The sequence below is a fragment of the Musa acuminata genome, chromosome BXJ3-4 (assembly GCF_036884655.1).
Source record: "Musa acuminata AAA Group cultivar baxijiao chromosome BXJ3-4, Cavendish_Baxijiao_AAA, whole genome shotgun sequence".
NCBI lineage: Eukaryota > Viridiplantae > Streptophyta > Magnoliopsida > Zingiberales > Musaceae > Musa > Musa acuminata.
In genome coordinates this window covers 39,258,724-39,279,745 of record NC_088352.1, presented here as the reverse complement: position 1 = coordinate 39,279,745, position 21,022 = coordinate 39,258,724, and the positions used below count along the sequence as shown (strand labels likewise).

The window sequence follows — 21,022 nt, the reverse complement described above, 5'->3', positions numbered from 1 at the left end:
TCGCCCCTGGTAAGGTGTCAAGCGGTGGTACCGCCCAGTATAGTGTCAGTGTCAGATTGATAGTGGCGATGGTATCGCCTGTACCTAGGAAACCCGGGATGAGATGTTTTTAGGCTCCAAGTTTGAATTAACTTGAGGCCTATAAATACCCCTCTCATCTATGGCTCACATAAGCATAGAGAATTTAAAAAGGAAAAAAAACGCTGTAAAAATCTCTTGTGAGAATCCTCATCTAGTCCTAAGTGTTAGAATAGTCAACGAGAGAAGTGAGTGCTTGTAAAGGTTGTATCCTAAACTTGTAAAAAGGAGAAGAGAGGTGTAAGACAGAGGTTGATCTTCGCCTATTAAAGGAAGATCGATAGTGAATACCGGTGGCCTCGACGAAAGAGGAATCGGTGAAATGGATGTAGGTCACGACGACCGAACCACTCTAAAATCGGGTTTGCATTTCTATTTGTACAATTTATCTTTATTGCAAACATCTTTAATTGCTTATTACCTTCGATATATTTATGAACTGTTTCAAATTAAGAACTTTACAAAATGATTTTTGTCGGAATCAGTTTTAATTGAAACGTAAACTTTTTGAAATTACTAAAGTTTTTGAATTTAGACGAATATGTATATAGGCTTGAGATAATTTGAATTGAAGTCATTTTAGGATTGGGTTAAGTGACGCAAACTAACATTAGGGCTCGAGAGACCCTTGAGTCAACCTGTCAAATGGGGTCCAAACGTATCATTTGGATATATATATATATATATATATATATATATATACTATTTCATAATTCAGTTAGTAGCTGTGGTGTCTTCCGATGATATTTAGGTTTAGGATAACTTAAATTGAAATCATATTAAGATTAGATTCAAGTAAAGTAAACCAATATGAGGACTCCAGAGACCCCAAAGTCAAAATGCCCAAAGAGGCCCAAACACATCATTTAGATATATATAGAGATATTATTTTCTAATCCAGTTAGTAGTCTCCTACATATTTAGGAGATAACTCGAGTTAGAGTCGAATTAGAATTGGATTCAACTAACGTAAACTAACACGAGGGCTCGAGAGACATTGTTTCCTAATCCAATTAATATCTATAGTATCTCCGTATTTAGGTTTGGATAACTCGAATCGAAATCAAATTTAGATTAGATTCAAAGTGACAAATCAACACGAAGCGTCGAGATCCCTGACTCAATCTACCCAAACGAGCCAGAAGCGTCATTTGAGCTCTTGGCCACGGTTTGCTTTGATGAGAGATTATGTGGGATAAATAACGTGTCATATCGGTGGGCGGAGAAATCATAATGGGAATTTATACGCTGCCACAAAAAAACAATACAGGTATTTCTCACCACCGGTGCGTCATGACCACCGCTCCGTGGCTACAGTGTTCACGTGGCCAACTTTGGTTCCCACACTCGTCCGGATGGCTGAGGCAGACGCCACGTTTCATCTCTGCGTCCTCTCCACTACAGGTTGGTCGGCGACGTCGTCCACACACACCCAAATAATACTAAAATAATGTAACCCGCACAAAAAAGCGGTGGCTTCGACCGGCCGATCGGTATCGTATCACAGGAACGCTTTAAGATTCGCATTCGTGTCTGATCTACGGTTGCCATGTGGTTCACACCGAATTGGAAGAGGGGAGTGCTCTCGAGGTGAAATATAACAAAAGTGCTCCCACCGCATGGATGTTTTCTAGTGGTGAGTGAATTCATCTGATACTTGTGTTTATAATGCTGGTTGGGGGAGTAGGTTAGCGGACTGCACTGCTAAGCTTCCCTAAAGTGAAACAAAAAGACGCCGGCTCCTGCTTTGAGAGACTTCAGCAAAGCAACTGTCGGTCTTCCCGAGTCTCCGGCGAACGCAACACCGACGTAGGTGGGTAGATCTCGTCTCCTCTCCGCTCTCAGGAGACCGAGAGAGAAGAGAGAGCGGGATCTCTCGATCCTTCCTCCATGGAAGCGGCGCCTCAGTTCCTCCAGTGCGGCTTCGAGCCCTTCCGCCGCTCGCCCTTGGCGACAGCCGCCCCGCAGTGGAGGACGCTCCGACGCCGATCAATTCGTCTGAGATCTAGGTCTCCACGATCGGGAGTCTTCGCTGTGGCGACGGAGCCTACGACCGGTGGTGCCGTTGCTTCTTCTTCTAATTCTGCCTCTTCTCCTCGGTCCGCCTCGTTTGGTTCCGTCAATGGTGCCGCCTCCAACGTAAGATGTCGGTTAGGGATTTTGGATTCGGGGTGTTTGGTTTTCTTTTCGAATTTGTTGATTGAGGGTTGGCTGTGCTGGTTTCTTGGAAAATTGGAAGAGGTTTGGCAACGTGTCGGAGGAGATAAAGAAGGTGAGAAAGCAGATGGAGGAGGACGAGCAGCTGGCCACGCTGATGAGAGGACTTCGAGGTCAAAACCTCACTGACGCTCAGTTTGCAGATGAGAACATCCGGCTTCGTCTTGTCGAGGTACCTTTTTTTTTTTTTGCAATTGACGCGTGGAGCTTTTCCATAATTCGCGCGATCTTTTGAATACTTTAATAGATTGGTAACACCTGATTGATGCCCAAGCGAACTAATGCAAGATCCATCAAAACCTTGAAGCATGACCAATCTGATATTTTAGGTGATATCAGTGATCGGACATTTGGTGCATCAAGAATTCTTTATATGACTGAATTTTCATTATAAATCGTGAGTCTTCAGATCGGATTAGTTGCTGCATTTTAACAATATTTTAAGTATCCTCCAGAGTTGTTTACACGAAAAGGTAAAATTCACATCGCGGACATGACTTTTGAGTTGTCCATTGTCTTTGTTCAGGTCAAATCGTGTGGATACAATCTTTTGACTAGGTAGTGGAGTTGAAGTCACTTGGTAGGAAGATCAAGATCTTTTGTTTGAAAATGCAGTTTTACTTCTTGATGGTTTCTGATACTTGTTTAGGTACCAGCTGTGAACAGCAATGAAGCATTGCCACTTGTGTATGATCCTGACATAATTGCATCCTACTGGGGAAAGCGCCCTAGAGCTGTTTCCACACGGATTATACAGCTGCTGTCTGTAGCAGGTGGCTTTCTGTCTCATTTAGCTTGGGACTTGATTAACAAGAAGATCGCAGAGGTAAAAATATGGTCACATATAATCATCTCTCCACTGTTCTCGCTGCATCTTGTCATTATTTACCAAACAGGAGGCATTATCTTCTAGCTCTGCTTGTTGTTCTTCTGTCATATTTGACATTTCTAATGTAGTTCTTTTCTTAAATTTTGTACTATATAGCTTTTGCTGCTCTTTAGATTTTTGTTTATGTCAAATCCACTGGACATTGTCCACTGTGTTCTTAAACAATACATAATTACATATAGCTTGTGATCCCCCCATTTAATCCTATATCAGAAGTGGGATGAGGGTTATGAACCTATAGAGGGTTAGATGGGTCTAAAGTTGCTCACTTGAGCTTAAGTATTTTGTGGGTAGCTCAGCCCTCATCAAGTTGATGAGTCAATTAACAAATGTTATCTGGGCTGACCTATTATTATGAATGATGAGAGGTACAAGTATGAAAGGGTCATCCATGGATGGTGTTTGATATAAATTCAGATTATATTTACATAAAGGTGATTTGTGATGGGGCACAAATATGAAAGGGCTACTCATGGACGGAGTGTTTGCTATGAATTCATATCCTATTAACTTACAGGTGATAACTTGAAACTCCTTGTTTGTGTGTCTATCACAGCCTATTTATTGTGAAGTGTTACTCTTGCAATACAGCTATGGCTGTTGAGGCTTTGTCTTGAAGATGTTAAGAAGAGTGTGTTGAACATCAAACATTCAATCAAAACATCAAGCACATACCTAACACAATTAAGCATCGATTTGTCCTTGGTACTTCTTCAAAACCAATTTTCTGCTTCATTCCTTAGCATGATAAGCTCAATGCAATTAACCCTCGCTGATCATGCATCTTATTCCCGAATGTTCTAATTTGACTCTCTCTCTCTCTCTCTCTATATATATATATGTGTGTGTGTGTGTGTGTGTGTGTGTGTGTGTGTACTTCATGGTTTCTAAGCTACTTTTAGTACTCTCTTGGTTTAATTGAGGCGCATTTCCCTATATATATGATGTATGTTGATTTTATATCTGCAATTCCTCACATTTGGTTTCGTGTGTTCTTCTCTAGAATGAGGTCGCACGGGCTATTGAATTAAGGGAAATAGTAACGTCACTGGGTCCAGCTTACATAAAACTTGGCCAAGCTTTGAGTATTCGACCAGACATATTATCACCTGCTGCAATGACTGAACTGCAGAAGCTATGTGATAAGGTAATATGGTATGTTCGAAGTGTTTTTCATGGTTAATGTGAACTAAATAACATATGTTTTTCTGGGTGAGATATCTGATTCTTCTTTAGTTGAAAAAAGTTGAGATTCTACACCATGAGACAAGTAGGAGAGTCACAATTTTGTGATTTTCTTATGAAAAATTAACTATAGTATTTTTAGTTCAATGAATTACATTATACCAGGTTTTCTTTCAGTATCCTAATATATGACATGCTGTTTTCTCCATTGCTTTCCTATTGTTTTTCTGGAAGTCATTACCATTATTTTGTGGGCATTCCTTAATCTTTCTGGTCAATAAAGATGACTTATCTATTATATGCTTTTACCTTTGCTAAATTTGAAGTTTCTTGTTTGGTACTTGAAGGTTCCTTCATTTCCAGATGATGTTGCGATGGCCCTTATTGAAGAAGAACTTGGGCAGCCTTGGTGTAACATCTACTCTGAACTGACACCATCCCCAATTGCTGCTGGTAATCTCATCTACACATTACGGCAATGAGCTTAGAATATGTTTTTGCTGTACTACTTCATGTGTTTTGTTGAAAATGTAACTTTGAGCAATACTACTATATGACTTTTTGTCGCCCCCTTTGTTTTCAGCATTATTTTTGATATTCATAAGGTCATAAGCTATTGAGAGGAAACTTTATATATGCAGCATCTCTGGGACAAGTTTACAAGGGTCGCCTAAAAGAAACTGGCGAGTTGGTGGCCGTCAAAGTACAGCGGCCTTTTGTTCTGGAGACTGTCACCATAGATCTCTTCATTATTCGGAAACTGGGACTGTTTTTGCGAAGATTTCCTCAGGTAATTGGTCAGCTACTTGGTTTGCTGCTTCTGAAAGCCTGAAACTATTGCGTAATTTGTATCTTGTTATGACCTATCAGATCTCGATTGATATTGTTGGTTTGGTGGATGAATGGGCTGCCCGCTTTTTTGAAGAACTTGATTATATAAATGAAGGAGAAAATGGAACTCGCTTTGCTGAAATGATGAGAGAAGACCTTCCTCAGGTACATTTCTATAAGTACTAATTATTGCTCTATTCAGTAAAGGATCTTTTTCCTTGTTATACAAAGCAAGTTTTTGATGAACAAAAAACTGTAGTTTTGTATACATTGGTTCCTCAGGATAAAAGGAAAATTGTTAATTTGGCTCCAAATATAGGAATCTTGACATTTTATTTCCAACTAGTGGTTCTAAATCATTAATATATAACCAGTAACAGAATAATCACTAATCTACCTACATTTCAATGGTAAATTTCATTTCTCCAGCCATTGGATTGTGTTTTTCAGTAGTAGGATTTGCATGCCAGATTCATCCACAGAAACATTATGATCCAGAAATTCTATGACCTATGCCACTGCTGCCGCAAGAATCACTTTTTCTAGCATTTTATTTCATATTCTTTTGTTAGTGAAAACATTCTCATGCGAAATAAGGATGATCTAGATATTTCTTGTTTCTCACAAGTGAAACCTTTCTCAAAGAAATTGTTTTGATAGTTGATCCAAAGAAACTATGGTAATTGTCTGACATACCAAAATACTTATATCTCAATTTTCTTCTTAAAGATGTGGTGAAAATGTAGTGGTTTCCCATTCCTTGCTAAACTGATATGTAAGACGATGTTCTTGTTTGAACAGTTGCCATTATTTACATGATTAACATGTGATGTGTGATTACCTGATCTAGAAACATATAATTTTTCAGGTTGTCATACCGAAGACTTATCATAAATATACGTCAAGAAAAGTTCTTACCACCCAGTGGATAGATGGAGAGAAACTATCACAAAGTACTGAAAGTGATGTAGGGGAACTGGTCAACGTTGGAGTGATATGCTACCTAAAGCAGGTTACTTTGTTGAATGATTTAATTCATGCAATTAGCAAATCTGATGCTAATGATTATCAATTTTTTTCCATGTAGTATAGGCAAGGTATTGTGTATGAACATCATGTTTGATTTCATGGTGCTTTCTCATTATTGATATTTCTACCATTAATATATTTTTCTTCCTTTGACTTTTGTTTCCTTGTCAATATATGCATTTGCATACAGAATATATTATGCACTGTATGTTGGCAATGAAAATACTATGCTTGTATTGCATCCTTGCAGATATGAAAAATCTGATAAGCAAACATGAACAAGTGTCTAATTCCACAAAGAGACAAAATAGAGATATGGGACATGTAGGAGAAGAGTAATAAAAGAACGTACATATGGTCAAAATATTTTGTAAGGAACTTTACAACTGTAAGCATTTTTATTATTGTTATTTTAATTTATCTTGGAATCAAGGTAGACAATTTCGAATAATACCGTCCGATACATACTGGTCCGTCAGCTAACCGGTACACGGACCACCCGTTACCGGACCGAACGAAAAAAAAAAAAAATATATATATATATATATATATTAATATTTATATATAAATATTTTATAAAAGGCAACGTCGCCTTATATATATATATATATATATATATATATATATATATATACACCGAGTAGTATACCGCTCGGTAAGGTTCGTTGTACCGTATCGTACCGGCGTTTCGACCCGGGCTCAGTACGGTACGGTACCGGTGTACCGGGTGGTACATCAGGACGTACCGAGCGGTACACCTTGGTGTACCGAACAATTTTATACTTTTTTCATACTATAGCAGCGCTACAGTATAATACTGTAGCACTGTAGCGGTACCGGGCGGTCCGCGTACCGATAACCTGTCAGACCGGTACGTACCGCCTGTATCGGGCGGTACGCTTCGGTATGACAGACCTTGCCGCTCGGTATACAGTTTTGTACCGTACCGAGCAAACCCCGAAATTCCAGTACGGTACGAAATTGCATGCCTTGCTTGGAACAGTAAAATAAAAGTGCTGGTAGCTGTCTACATGACCCATATGAATTGTGGGTTTGAATGTGAATCCATGTGACACTATAATCGTGCCCGCTTTTCAGAGTATAGATTCTTGTTGATTGTTGGTCATTCCAACTGTGGTTCAAACCAAGGTTCGCAATACCGTACCGTACTGGTATTTCGACCTGGGCTCGGTACCGGTACGGTACGGTATACCAAGCGGTACACCCAGGTGTACCGAGCGATACACCCAGGTGTACCGAGCTACAGTGCACTGCTACAGTGCACTCGGACCGGTAACAGTCGGTCCGTGTACCGACAACCTGTCGGACCGGTACGTACCGCCCGTACCGGGCGGTACGGCTCGGTACGGTAGACCCTGGTTCAAACACTATCGTTTTGGGATGATCTGGTTCGAGATAAAGTTAAAATTTTAATTTTTTTCACCCATATTGAAGACCATAAATAATGTGGGTTACAAGGGACAACTAGGCCAAGAATTATAAAAAGAGAAATAGATAGGGTCAACAGGTCTATTTTTCCACCTAATTTTTTCATATATATGATCTATCTCTTGTTATTGTGCTATTGAACAATGAATATTTTAAAATTATCATTATATATAATGTTTATGTTTAAAATCTAGATCTTCTCTAAACTAAAATCCTAGATACCTAAGGCTACAAACACTAGTACTAGCCTTCCCGTGACCATCTCCCTACCTGATCTTATGTCAACCTCTATGGTTCCATTTATGTGTCTCTATTTGGGTAACTGATAGAAACTAGAAATATTTCTTACACATAAAAGTAGATAAAGGGTTAATTTGACCAACTAGACTTAAGAGTTAAGGCTACTTATATATTTGAGAGAATGCCAGGTGAATACAGGAAATACAGTGGTATTTATGTATCAGAAGAAAGTGGATGAATGGACTTGTATGAACCAATGTTCGAAATCTCGTTACTCTGGCTGATTTAATCATTGGTCAGACTGGCATAGATCTGGTGTATACTAGCATATTGACACATGATACACCAACATACCAATCGGCATGGACAAGAAAATATGTGAGGAGATACTCAGTTATTTTTATTTCTTGTTTTTAAATTACTGGCTGTTGGTTGTTTTTGTACATTGGTAAAATTCATGCAAGTCACTGAAATTTTATAAAATGATGTATAATTTTTCTATCAAGTTTCTAATCTTTTCATTCATCTTGTTATATGTAATGTGCAGTTGAAGAATGTCCGAGTAACTAAAAATGCTTTCTTTATCAAGAAAAAAACTTGGTCTATGACTCTGTGCTATAGGTAGAATATAAAAATCATATCAGCTGAATTCTTATGCAATGTTAAAAATAACATGATTTGATACTTGAAATAACTTGGTGTCTTTGATACATCTTCTACATTCGGCATGATTGTTGAAGCAAGAAAGGCCTTGAAACTCGAGTGTCGTTGCAGTTTCCTTCCACTGTAAAATATGAATTCTTATATTCTTTTTTGTTGAATTATGCATTTTTCATCTCATGGTTTTCAATTTTTGCAGCTACTTGATACTGGCTTCTTTCATGCTGATCCTCATCCTGGAAATATGATTCGTACACCAGATGGGAAGTTGGCTATACTTGACTTTGGTAATATTCCCTTTCTGAATGGATGATTCTACATAATTAATGGCATTGTACTCAGCTGCTATCATTTGAACCTCAGTCAGAAACATCTTCAACTTTCATTGAGTTCCACAATTTGTCTGTATGATGCATAAAGTAGCAGAGTTTGAGGGATATATGAATAATCTCTTATGTGTTGCTTACGTACTTAGTGTCGTTAGTGTATATTACTGATTCAGCGAAATATATTCACAAGCAGATGTTATAAGCAAAAATATACTAAAAATACATAATGGGAAAATGTGTTGTGTGACTCTGAGTATTCTGGTTGTAGTTGTTATCATAGTGATCATCTCTCTTCATATATTAAGAGGACAAAGAGAGAAAAGTCAAAGTGATTTGTTGGGTTTGTAGTTATGAGAGGCCAATCTTGGAAAAACTAGTTGAGATATTATCCTTTTAGAATGTCAGGAACTAAAACAATGATTATCTATTTAATAATTTGAGGTATTCGGTATACCACACTTCAACTGTATTTGCTGAATTGAACCATCTGATTAATATATTAGCTAAGATAATTTCAAGGAGATGTAAAATAAAGAATCATGAGAATAGAGAATAATAAAATAAAGAATTTCCATGACAAAAATCATCTAAGCCAAAGAGCACTACAAAGTCAATATGCAACATGATTTGTTCTGAAAGTGGTAAGGTAATATGCATAAGTGATACTTCAACATTGTAGCATGGCTTCTTATGAGGGTAGTTGTAATAATTGTAGTAGAAGCGTTAGACAATATGCTCATGTGATCGATAAATATAAATGTTGAAGCAACACATCTTAATGTAGTTGTTAACATGTATTGCTTGTAATTTGACAATTGAAGCAAGGATAAGTTGAGGGCTTCTGAAGAAGCAAAATTGGAGGGAGTGATTTTCAATAAGTGGAGGATATGGGATTAAGATCAGGGAACTCCCTTTCTTGCCGATTGGGTGTTTTGTTGCCTGTTAGACCAGTACGTATCAAACGGTATTGGTGTATGTGTCGGACCAATACGTATCAGACGGTATTGGTGTATTGATGAGATCAGTAGACTATTTTTCTCCTAATTTCTTGATATGTGAATTATATTTAAATACAAATAAACGTATCTAAGCCGTAAATGAATAGAAATTCTAGTTATAAGGATGAAAAATTGAATTTATCTTTTTGAATCCATAAAGGAATAACTTTGTTGAACATGCTTTTGTCGAAGTAAGATAAATACTTTCAATTGGAGAGAAATTTCACCGGATCCCAAGTTCGGATCTCAAGAGGTTGATTTCCACTGATTGCGGATTAGGAAAATTAAACAAGTGAGAGTGAGTGAAAGAGGGGGAGGGAGGAGAGTTTAAAAGGGCCTTAACAGGGCCCAATGGGCAATTTGATTGTTGCAATCTAGTTTGATGGGAAAGGAGAATAGGACGATTGAAATCCGATCGTTACCTACCTGTATTGATTAGTAATGGTTGACTTCCAACCTTATGGGCCGAGGCGTATCGATTGGTACGTCTACCCTTAATTGCATACCATCAAAACAGGTTGGTCCGCATACCGATCAGCTTGTTAGCTGGTACGTACAACCCATTTCATACTATATCTGGCGATATGCAAGTCCATTTTTAAGACCATGTAGAAACATACATAATTGGCATGAATTGGAAGATAAAGGTCAATATCATTTGGGATTGTCCTTATGATTAGAAAGGATTAGGCAACACAATATCTTGAGTCAGAAAATTGCCAATCTCGACTTATCTTGAGTCATGTGATTTGGCATACCATGAGTTTGCATGTGTTCTAGAAGTATGGTTTTCCAATTGCAGGACTTGTCATAATCAAGAGATCAGAGAAGAAGCACATTACTTCAAAAAAAACACAAAAAGATCTTTTCATGCTGAATTTGAGGTGTGTCATTGCTAAATTTCTGTTAGCTCAATATTTTTGCATGGATTAGCATGGGGGGCACACTTTGAAAGACGTTCTGCAGTAATCTCTTAAGTATTAGGATAGTTTTCAATCAGCCAACCACTGCAACAGTTATAAAACTAATCTTATATGCTTCCTGGAATGCTAAGGCCCAAAGTTCCTTCACCTCCAAGTTTGATTATGACTGACCAAGAGGGAGGCTCATGTGCTGAAGGATACAACTGAAGAACCAGTTAATCCTGTAAGAGTTTACTTAGTCGCATGTTTGGACCATTGAGCATATGTTACATAGAACATGCTGACCATGTGTATTATGTTTCATGTATCCTAAGACCTGTGGGATGAAGGATGCATGAATATACGAAGGTACCAAGAAACATAATCACTAACTTTATAGATATAAAGTTATGGGGCTTAGATTTAAAGAATTAATGAAATAATCAACCAATATTTGCATTAATATGTGTAGTTTGCATTTATAATGTATTTATGCCTCTCCTTCGATCGGTAATGTGCAGAATGTCTAGATTATGTTCTTTAGTTGTCTTGGTATTTTTTGTTCTAACATTCTTTTTGCAGTTTTCCTTTTGCAAAAACCTCTGTTGGACTTCTATTTTTTCTTTTTTAAAAAATTTGAATAAAATTGTTGCATTAAGTGGCTTTCGTGTGTCAGGCCTCGTGACAAGATTGACTGATGATCAGAAGTATGGTATAATTGAAGCAATTGCCCACCTGATTCATCGTGACTACAATGAAATTGTCAAGGACTTTGTCAAGCTTGATTTCATTCCTGATGGTGTCAATTTGGAACCAATCTTGCCAGTGCTGGCCAAAGTTTTTGATCAGGCACTAGAAGGAGGTGGTGCAAAAAATATTAACTTTCAGGAATTAGCATCTGATTTGGCTCAAATTACCTTTGATTATCCATTCAGAATACCACCATATTTTGCTTTAATAATCAGAGCAATTGGGGTATTAGAAGGAATAGCACTAGTTGGAAATCCTGACTTTGCGATTGTAGACGAAGCATACCCATATCTCGCTCAGGTATACGATATCAAGCAGCCATTTTTTACCACTTCTTACATGATGATATTGACTATTACTTGTGATCCTTTATATTTTACTAAAAAAAGAATAATTCTTTCACCTTTATGATATAGCTATGGCCACTTATCGTTTGCAATAGAATAAACAGATTCCCTAGCATAGCTTCAGACTGTGTAGATTCAGATTAAAAAACTTACATTTTTTGTCAATACTTGTTTGGCTTTAACATCAAGTTCTGGGTCACATAATGCCAGTGTATTTCTGGGACTTGTATGTTGACATGTATCTGTCTTCTAACTTCTTCAGCGTTAGTCACACTTGGCAATATTACTTCGTATAACATTATTACTCAAAACAATGACAGTAAAGATTGTGCTTTTCTGTTTGTCCAATTATTTGCGGTCAGTTACATGAACCTTTTCCTTTTATTTAGCTTTGTTAAGGATTGTTCTTTCCACTGTACATATGGACATGTATTTTCTAACTGCTGTGGTCCTAGTTCCTTTTCTGTCCTCTCCCCCTTTTCATCCCTCCTCACTGTGTACTTCCCACTGTATCACCTACTTTATGCATGGGAGAACCACCTTTTGATGGTGTCATTTTCAAGAGATAACATGTTGTGATAGTCATATATAACACTAACACATACAAACAAGACGTTCTTGGTGGTTCATATATCATGCTACCACATTTTTTGTGTTTCTTCTTCTCATTCAATTTCTAATTCATGGGTGCAGCTTTAGCTAATTTGTTTTTTCTTTTTGAAAAACAGAGACTTTTAACAGATGAATCCCCCAGGTTGAAGGAGGCATTGCGGTATATGATATATGGTAAACGCGGAGTCTTTGATGCAGAAAGATTCATTGATGTCATGCAAGCTTTCGAGAATTTCATCACTGCTGCAAAAAGTGGAGGTGGTGAAAATCTGAATGGAAATATGGCTGATCTTGGTTCTTTGCAGAGTCAACCAGGTCTTCTGGTCCCAGTATTTCCAGCATTAGTACCTCAGCCAGCACAGCCTGTCAAGACTAGGGCAGCCCTCACGTTTTTGCTTTCTGAAAAAGGAAACTTCTTCAGAGAATTTATTCTAGATGAGGTAAACTTATCTCGCATTGAAACTAATTGATAAGACATGCTACAAGAAGAATGTTTTAGACTCAGGTATATCCTGTTGTAAAGTTCTAGTCACTATACCAATGTAAGATTTGGTACAGCAACATTCTTTACTGGTAATTCCTAGGGCCATCTAAGGAAGTTAGGTTTTGTGGAGCATATTAAATTGCTCCCCTATGTCAAAAAGGCTTCACTTTATATTTATATATATATATATATATATATATATATATATATATATATATATATATATATATATATATATATATATATATATAATTACACAAATGCGCAATTTAGATAACCAAGTCATTCAGATATTTCTAGAGGTACATGTTGACATTTGATGACAGTATATTAAGATCCTTAATATTTTGATACAATATACTGGGTTCTTTTTGCATTTTGGTAGTTCACTACTATTGGTTTTTGTGTTTGAGCAATTACTTTTAACCTGTGAATGCTTGAAGTGAATATTTATGACCCTTGATACTTTGATAGTAAGAAATTCAACAAACTGATTGAAGCTTTGTGCTGAAGTGTGGGTTATTGATCAATGCAGGTCGTTAAAGCGATTGATGCAGTTTCGCGAGAGCAGTTGGTCCAAATTGCTGCAGTTATGGGAATTGGGACTGCAGCTCCAGTTTTTAGTATGGCTCCCCTGAGGCCTGCGGTTTTGCTGCCCACCATCACAGAGGAGGACAGAGTCATACTAAACAATGTTGAAAAAGTTGCAAAGTTTCTAACTTCTGAAACTTCTAAAACATCATCACATCAGGTATCAACATATATAAAAAATTTGAAACCACCTGCTTTTATCCTAAATTTAAGCAATTTATTAGTATATCTCAATGTTTGATTACATGAGTGATACAAAAAAACATACTCTTACATTGTTTTGCTGCATTCACTACTATTTTCTGTTGAACAAATACCTGATATCCTACTATGCCTGGCCAAATTGGGAAATTACCTTTTGCACGACTACATTCATCATGTTGTCATGTGGTGATATTGTTGACAATTCTCAGACATTGTCTGTATGCAATTTTATTGTATGCTGCTTCAGTAGTGAGATTATCATAATTTGTTCCATAATTTTCTTCCACTAAATACTATCTTCATTTTGTTTTTGCAGGGTGTTGAGATTTCTAATGTCATCCAAGAACTTCTTCCTGTGTTACCAAGCATCTCAGCAAGAGTCCTACCTGAAGTGCTGAGCCGGTTGACTTCACGTGTATTAGCTCGGCTAATCCGAGAAACATTTTTGTAGTTATTAATGCATATGAACCTCACAATAGAAATTTTCTAAAGCTTCTCTGTATATAAAAAGGAATGTCAAGATCCACTCACTGTCTCATGTTGACTCTTACAACACATCGTCAGTCAGTTCAGAGTGTATCCATCTTTCTTTTTTGTTTTTCTTTTCCTTTTAACATGTAAATTTTCTAATACATAGTGTGGTTATTATTTTTATGATGAAAAGATCTACTATTCCACTCTGTTTGTAAACAGAATATCTCTGAACTGGCTTCCAAGTCATCTGCTAAAGCATGAAAAACCTCGATTAAACAAGGATGCATGTTTAGGCATCATTATTTGATGCAAAGTGAGTCTGGGCACTTTTTATTTGATGCAAAGTTGTCATGTATGGCTTTCCATTTCTCCCCATTTTCGTGAATGGTGTTATACTGGCTTTCCGCATGACAATGTGGCTACCACGGAAAAGGTTCTGTGTTGATGGAATAGTGTGTTAAAAATTGGAGCTTTCATATTTGAACATGTATATCATCTTTGAAGCTGCACAGCTTGAGGCTTAGCTTTTGACTTGTATTAGCTTTGCTTTGCAGGAGATTCAAACAATGATTCTGGGCTTTGTGCGGTTGTTCATGTCCAGAAACTAATGCCTGGTGAGCCTATTCCACTCGAACCCAAAGTTTCATATCTTTCTTTGTTCATGCAAGATTCATTTTGACAAAAGAGTGTCAACCAGAAATGGTGATTCATCCTGAGCAAGGACTTATGATTCCCCATCTGTGAGCAGGTATGATTGTAGTCCTTTGAAACCCATATATTGTGGATCTGGGGGCATCATAGCAAGTAGCCTGTAGGTAACATGCTCTTCAATATCTTGCCGACTCTTTAACTATATTTCATTCATCATGGTATGCTTAATTGGGGGCGTCACAGTGTACGTGTGTCCGTCTGGTGATGATGCTTCCATCATCCGGCAATTCAAGGTTTGGTCTCGAAGCTAACGTCTGGAGCAGCATTACATGCTTGGCTGTGCCTGTCTCTGTGCTCGATGGAACGGCACCTTAGCAAGCGCTCCGGAGGGACCATCTGTAGTTGTTACCCTTTGTCTGTTCGCAAGTCGGGGGCATTCCGTGGCAGATGTCACCAACCTCTTCGGTGTCAAAGTCATTGGCCTTGATTGCTTCTTAGAAATGGCAGTCAGCCAAGTTGGCCCAGACCCTGTTTAAAAGCTTGCAGAATGCCAAGCTACCCTGCGCGCTGGAGCACCATTACGCTGCATTATATTCCTCACATGCCAACGCACCAAACATAATCAAAACTATAAATGACTGCCATCCCGTGGGAATCCCGATCTTTCTTTATCCTCATCTGTAAATGCCAGTATTCCCCTGAATAAATACTATTTGAATTTAGCTAGTATTTTTAATTACGAGCAAGCAACCAACTAACTAATCTTGACTCTGGTTCCAATGGAAATCGAAATCGTAATCCAACTAACTAACTACTTTCAACTCAACTTTGTTGAAATGTTCAGTTTGTTGTCTGATTCATCGAATCATCACGTTGAACAATTTAAGAGAGAGAGAGAGAGAGAGAGAGAGAGAGAGAGAGTACATATCTTCCCTTCCACAATATATTAACATACCGTCAAACAATAGACACACATTACAACTTGGTGACAATATTACACCGTAAGGAGGCATCATAGTACCAACAATGACAATAGTACCGACAATGACAACCCTACCTGGAAATAAGACAAGGACAACAAAAAAATGCCTTGACTTGGTTAGTGACAAGATAATCCAGACACTGCCTCCTCCACCAACTCCTCCAACACCTTCTCACTAATCTCCTTACTCAATTCATACCCTTCCAACCACCTGGATTCCGTCCACTGCCTTCCCCCGACCTCTTCCTTCACCAACCTATCCACCTCGATGCCACCATTGCCGGATTTGGTGTCACCTGACAACTTGTTCCTCACAAGTGACCAGACCTCAGCCACTGAAGTGCCGGCTGTTTTCCATGGACACGCAGTTAATAATATAGATTGGCTGATGTCTAACAATGCTGCATTTACAAAGTCGAAAAGAAGCCTCCAGTGCGATTGCCTCTCCCTGCACTTATCTTCCTCGTCTTCTATCTGCAAAGACTCGTACAGTAGAGATGGATTAAGAGGACTGTCGAGCGAATGCCATCCGCCAAAAATCGTGCTCTTGTTGTCGTCCATGCCAACAGATGATATCAGCTTGTTAACGAAAACAAATTGCTCATGTTCTTCGTCCGCCTTGGAGAATTTCACAGATGGCTTTAAGGTTGTTGCAGATGTTATGTCCAAGTAGGAGCTACTCCATGACAACGAACGAGCAACCGACCCGATCGGCGGAGACCGTGACAGTGCTTCTGAAGGGCAAGGCAAAAAAACATGATAGTTTTGTTAGGGAACTCAAATGTATCAGTAGAATTCGGTACATGATACTTACGCGGACATTCAGCAATGATACTTCCAGAGGACTGCGACAAACCATTATTAACATGATCCACTAATGGTGTTTCTGAAAATGAAATTTGGCAGGACTGGTCCTGGCTCTGAACAAAGTTCCCAAATGTTCCAGGCATCCCAAGAGAAAGAACACCCTGCAGATTTTTTACACCATGATTTTAAGAGTAGCAGAGAAGGATCTGACAATGCAGCTACATGTCCAAGGAGAAGCATAATATAAATGTGTTGATGCATTCCCATCTTGTAACCATTATAATTAAATCTAGAGTCAGAAAGAGAGATAACAGAATGCATAACATATGCACCATAATTTAATTATTATTCTTCTGTAAGTTAACAGGAACATGTATAGGTTTACTAAGCAAACTTGAGAAGAATAAACAAAAGAATAGGAAAGAAATGCAGGAGCGGAATGTATCACCTTACGAAATGGTGTCTCTTCAGTTGATCCATGGCTCATTCTATCAGTGGTAACTAGCTTAATCCGTGCTGAAAGAGTATCATTAACAGATGGTAATAAATAATCATTACTTGCATCACTACCATTGGAACAACTGCATTGTCCTTGGTCATCACCAACTGAGGGAGATTTAAGGGGCTTCTGTCCGTTTGATTTCTTGCTTTTAGAGAAGAGAAGTTTTGAGACCTTATTCTTGAAAGAAAACTTCTTTTTATTTGACTTGGGAACCTCTGGCTGAACAATGAGTTTGCCGATCAAGGAACTAGAGATTTTCCCATTGAACTCTGCAATTTCACAAGCTGAAGGTGAAGTTGGGACAGACTTTGATCTTGTTAAGTTCCTATGGGAAGTCTCCCTAGCATCTTCATATGTTGTCTCAAATGTGGATGAGAATGTTACTACTTTCAGGTCATCTTCTCCACTGGACAGCTTGCTGCTAGAATGAGCAAGGTCCTCTTGGCTTCCTTCTCTGTTTATCTCAGGAATGGCAAGCACCTCGCTTAAGGTGCTTGAGGTTCTTCTTAATTGTGTCTGTTCTTGACTATTCACACTTGATGCCACCAAAGCCCACCTCTCTGAAAGCCGTTTCTTAGCTTCTGTAAAAACAGATGATTCAGATGAGTGAGATGCTCGAGAGAAGGATAAGGCTGAGAAAGGACTACCAATTTTATTGATGTAATCACAAGAATACACTGTGGCTGGACTTGCAATCTTGGAGTCTCTTAGACTGCCAACCTCATCTTCTATGTCCTCACCGTCTGACCTGTTGAATGAGTTCTCATCCCCGATATATCCATTCAATGGTGTTGAGGAGAACAAGGGTTCATCCCTTATGTTGCTATTCAGGCTTTCTCCCATCCGACAAGTTATCCCCTTGGATATTTCTCTTGAACTTACCAATTCATCAGTTGCTAGAGCTCCAGTAGAATTTTGCCCACCCGACATTGTTGGTGAATTGTTTGAAAGCTTGGTCTTTGTGTTATAGGGCTTTCCAGGGCTAGGCTTCAAAACAACTATCCTTGTTTGTTGGGAAAAGTTCTGACCTTTTGGCCCAGAAAAACTAGAGCTCCAAAAATGCTTATTCACTTTTCTAACACTTCCATCGGAATCTCTTAGCAGTTGTCTTGCCATGCTTTTGTTACCTTTCCTCTCCGTGGTGTTGGAAGGTTTCAGTACAGTTACACTAGTAGTCGGAGAAGGTAAAGGGAAGCTCTGGTGCTCGAAGAGATGCTTTTTAAATAGTGAGTTTGGTTTTTCCAGAAATTTGAGAAATAAGTCTCTGTTAGAATTCAGAACCTCAACTGCATCCTGGAACTCCTTAGAGTCAAGAAGCTTTCCATCAGTGGCCAACTGTTTTGCTTGCATAAACTTCTTCTGAACAAGGGTCATTCTCCTTTGATACGAATTCTCATCATATTTTACCTTCTGTGGAGATTGCTCTTTAACCAAAATATTCTTGGATGGTTGTTGCCACACTTCATATACATCTCTACAGTCCTTTTCATGGGAGAAAGACCTAATCTCACATTCCTGCTGCTGATGATGTTGAAATTCTCCTGTCAAACCATTGCATAAATAGTCATTGTTTCTTATTTTTCCATCGACCGTGTCTGATTGCTGGAATGGTGTGGAATCGAGGCCCATCAGTCTGGCGACAACACTTGGTGGGTTGTGTCTAGACTCTGTATCATCATAGATCTCCTGTGCCATAAGCATCTTGATTGTTGTTCCACCTGATTTCTTGTTTGGGGAACTGATCCTTTGTTCACTTATTATCTGTGGATAGATGCAAATTAGACTAGAGTAAAAGAATTGTTTTGAGTCGATATAAATGGATGGCTTCACAGTTAATAATCAAGAGTGATTTTCTTACTTGTTTTCCTTCTATCTCCATTTCAACAGGATATATTGGCTTGGTTACCACATGAGAACAATTTCTGATCACTGCAGAACACAAGAAATGAACTTACTCCATATCAATAGCAGCTGAAATATTGAACAACTATACTAGACCTGGATCAACATTGCCAATGGTGCAAGACACAAAAACATTGTAAACGGATGACGACAAAGCATTATGCGATATGAACTGTCTTCCTCGATGAAGATGCAAGAACTCATAGCTCATTTTGATCAGGTAAAAGAAATACCATCTCTTTGTGGTCTCTCGGCAAGTAGTTTGGATCGATCCATGCCGGCACTCAAGTCAAATGTGTTAATCACTCTTCCCATTCATAGTAGAAAACCGCTCATTGAGGTGCCTGAGATAGAGACAAGGATGAACACATATAAAATTAGCCAAGATCCAGGACCACTATCCAGGCTAAGAGAAGGAAACAAGAATCAGGAACCAAATAAATGGAAAGACCAGATAAAAGCAGCAGGCATTTTAAGCAATGCAGGAGAAGAAAGCATTGATTCTGCATTTACAACCAAAGATATCATCATCGATAACAACAACAACAAAAATCAAATTTTGCTTGAAAGAATAAGCACCACAACTTTGTGTCCAGATCCCTCCAATAATGTTCTCCGAAAATGGCCTCCAATAAAAGCCCTAAAGCACAAAACTTTGCCAGAAAAGAAAGACAACTGACAAAATAAGGAAGAAGAATGGTAGGAGAAAAGGCATAACTGTGAACCAAAAGGCAGGATATAAGGTTGAAAGATACGAAAAGGAAGCAGGAGAGCACTTATAGCAAGGTTTTAAGCACAGAGAAAGAACGCAAAACCAAAGAACACCACACGGCTGCTGGAATTTGACAGTAAGAAGGGCATTTTTGTGAGCAAATTGGACAATTAGAAGAAAAAAATAGCGAATAGATCACCAGGAGAGTGACTAGAAGAAGCCGAGTCCAAATCGAGTCGAATGCTAACAGAGCTCCAATATCTTCACCGAACCAAAAGAAACCAAGGTTATTAAGCGGAGAACCACGAAAAATCACATCTTTTCCCAAAAAGTGAGCAAAAGAATCATCATACATAAAACTCGTTCTACGAGGCACATCAATCAACCAACCGAACTATTGAGGAACAGTGGCAACACAAAAAGACACGAGAAGATCGCACAAAAGGCTCAATTTTTTAGCCCAGGAAACAAAATCCAACGCCAAAATCCGCCGCGGAAAGCTGCATTCCCCCACGGACCGCGATCCACCCAGCTCCAGAATCGAGATCGGGGTCCGAAATGCAGGGGAAAGCAAAACAAAAGCGAGGACGGAGCAGTACAAAGGAATCCAGGTCGAACGACGAGGGTAAAGATCGGGTACAAAGCTGGGGCACTGCGAATGGTCTCAGAGTCCCAGGACCAACCACACTCCACTCCGCGACCGCCGGAGGCCTCCGTCCACCGCTTGAGCCGGCGTGATCGCCCCCCCTCGCCGCGGCTAAGCTTCTGCGTCCGCAGGTGTTTGCTCGTACGCGGTCTCACAGGCTTCACTCCCAACCGCGGTGTGCAGCGAGAGAAGGGGGACGCTAAAGGCATACAAATTAGTTTTGGTTGCTATCATGCGCTGGATATATATATATATATATATATATATATATATATATATATATATATATATATATATATATATATATATATATATATATATATTCTTTAAATTTGGACACTTGTATGATGCATTTATTTTTATTTTTTTTAATTTTGTTTCTTGTTTTTAAGAAATAATATCTACATGTGATTCACATTTGGTCAACTATTAAAGCCATGAATGATTCATAATTCATGTGATAAATTACATATATTCTAAATTATAAGGAGGATAGAAAAAATATTTTTATTTATGAACAATGGGAAAACAATTAACCTTTGATAGAAAAT

The 21,022-nt window shown here is 38.5% G+C and overlaps 2 protein-coding genes across 7 annotated transcripts; one reads left to right on the top strand and one right to left on the bottom strand.

Annotated features, from left to right (window-relative positions):
* Window positions 1-1,773: 1,773 nt before the first annotated feature.
* On the top strand, window positions 1,774-14,472 carry LOC135636522 (uncharacterized). The gene is made up of 13 exons (XM_065148229.1): window positions 1,774-2,217; window positions 2,318-2,471; window positions 2,949-3,121; window positions 4,188-4,331; window positions 4,717-4,822; window positions 5,011-5,159; window positions 5,240-5,365; window positions 6,069-6,212; window positions 8,778-8,865; window positions 11,484-11,857; window positions 12,633-12,956; window positions 13,536-13,751; window positions 14,112-14,472. The coding sequence occupies exons 1-13, from the start codon at window positions 1,969-1,971 to the stop codon at window positions 14,244-14,246; spliced, it is 2,382 nt and encodes a 793-aa protein (XP_065004301.1). The 5' UTR covers window positions 1,774-1,968; the 3' UTR covers window positions 14,247-14,472.
* A 1,364-nt stretch (window positions 14,473-15,836) lies between these two features.
* Window positions 15,837-20,703, bottom strand: LOC135582079 (uncharacterized). Of its 6 annotated transcripts, none has more exons than XM_065146960.1 (7): window positions 20,425-20,703; window positions 19,210-19,457; window positions 19,070-19,140; window positions 17,859-18,972; window positions 17,158-17,792; window positions 16,717-16,870; window positions 15,837-16,636 (listed from the first exon to the last, which is right to left on the bottom strand). In XM_065146960.1, exons 2-7 carry the CDS (start codon window positions 19,322-19,324, stop codon window positions 16,020-16,022), a joined length of 2,706 nt encoding a protein of 901 aa, XP_065003032.1. In that variant the 5' UTR covers window positions 19,325-19,457; window positions 20,425-20,703; the 3' UTR covers window positions 15,837-16,019. The 6 variants fall into 6 exon arrangements, with proteins under 6 accessions (XP_065003032.1, XP_065003033.1, XP_065003028.1 ...); XM_065146961.1 differs by having other exon boundaries at window positions 19,347-19,457; XM_065146956.1 differs by having other exon boundaries at window positions 17,158-18,972.
* Between the last annotated feature and the right edge of the window lie 319 nt (window positions 20,704-21,022).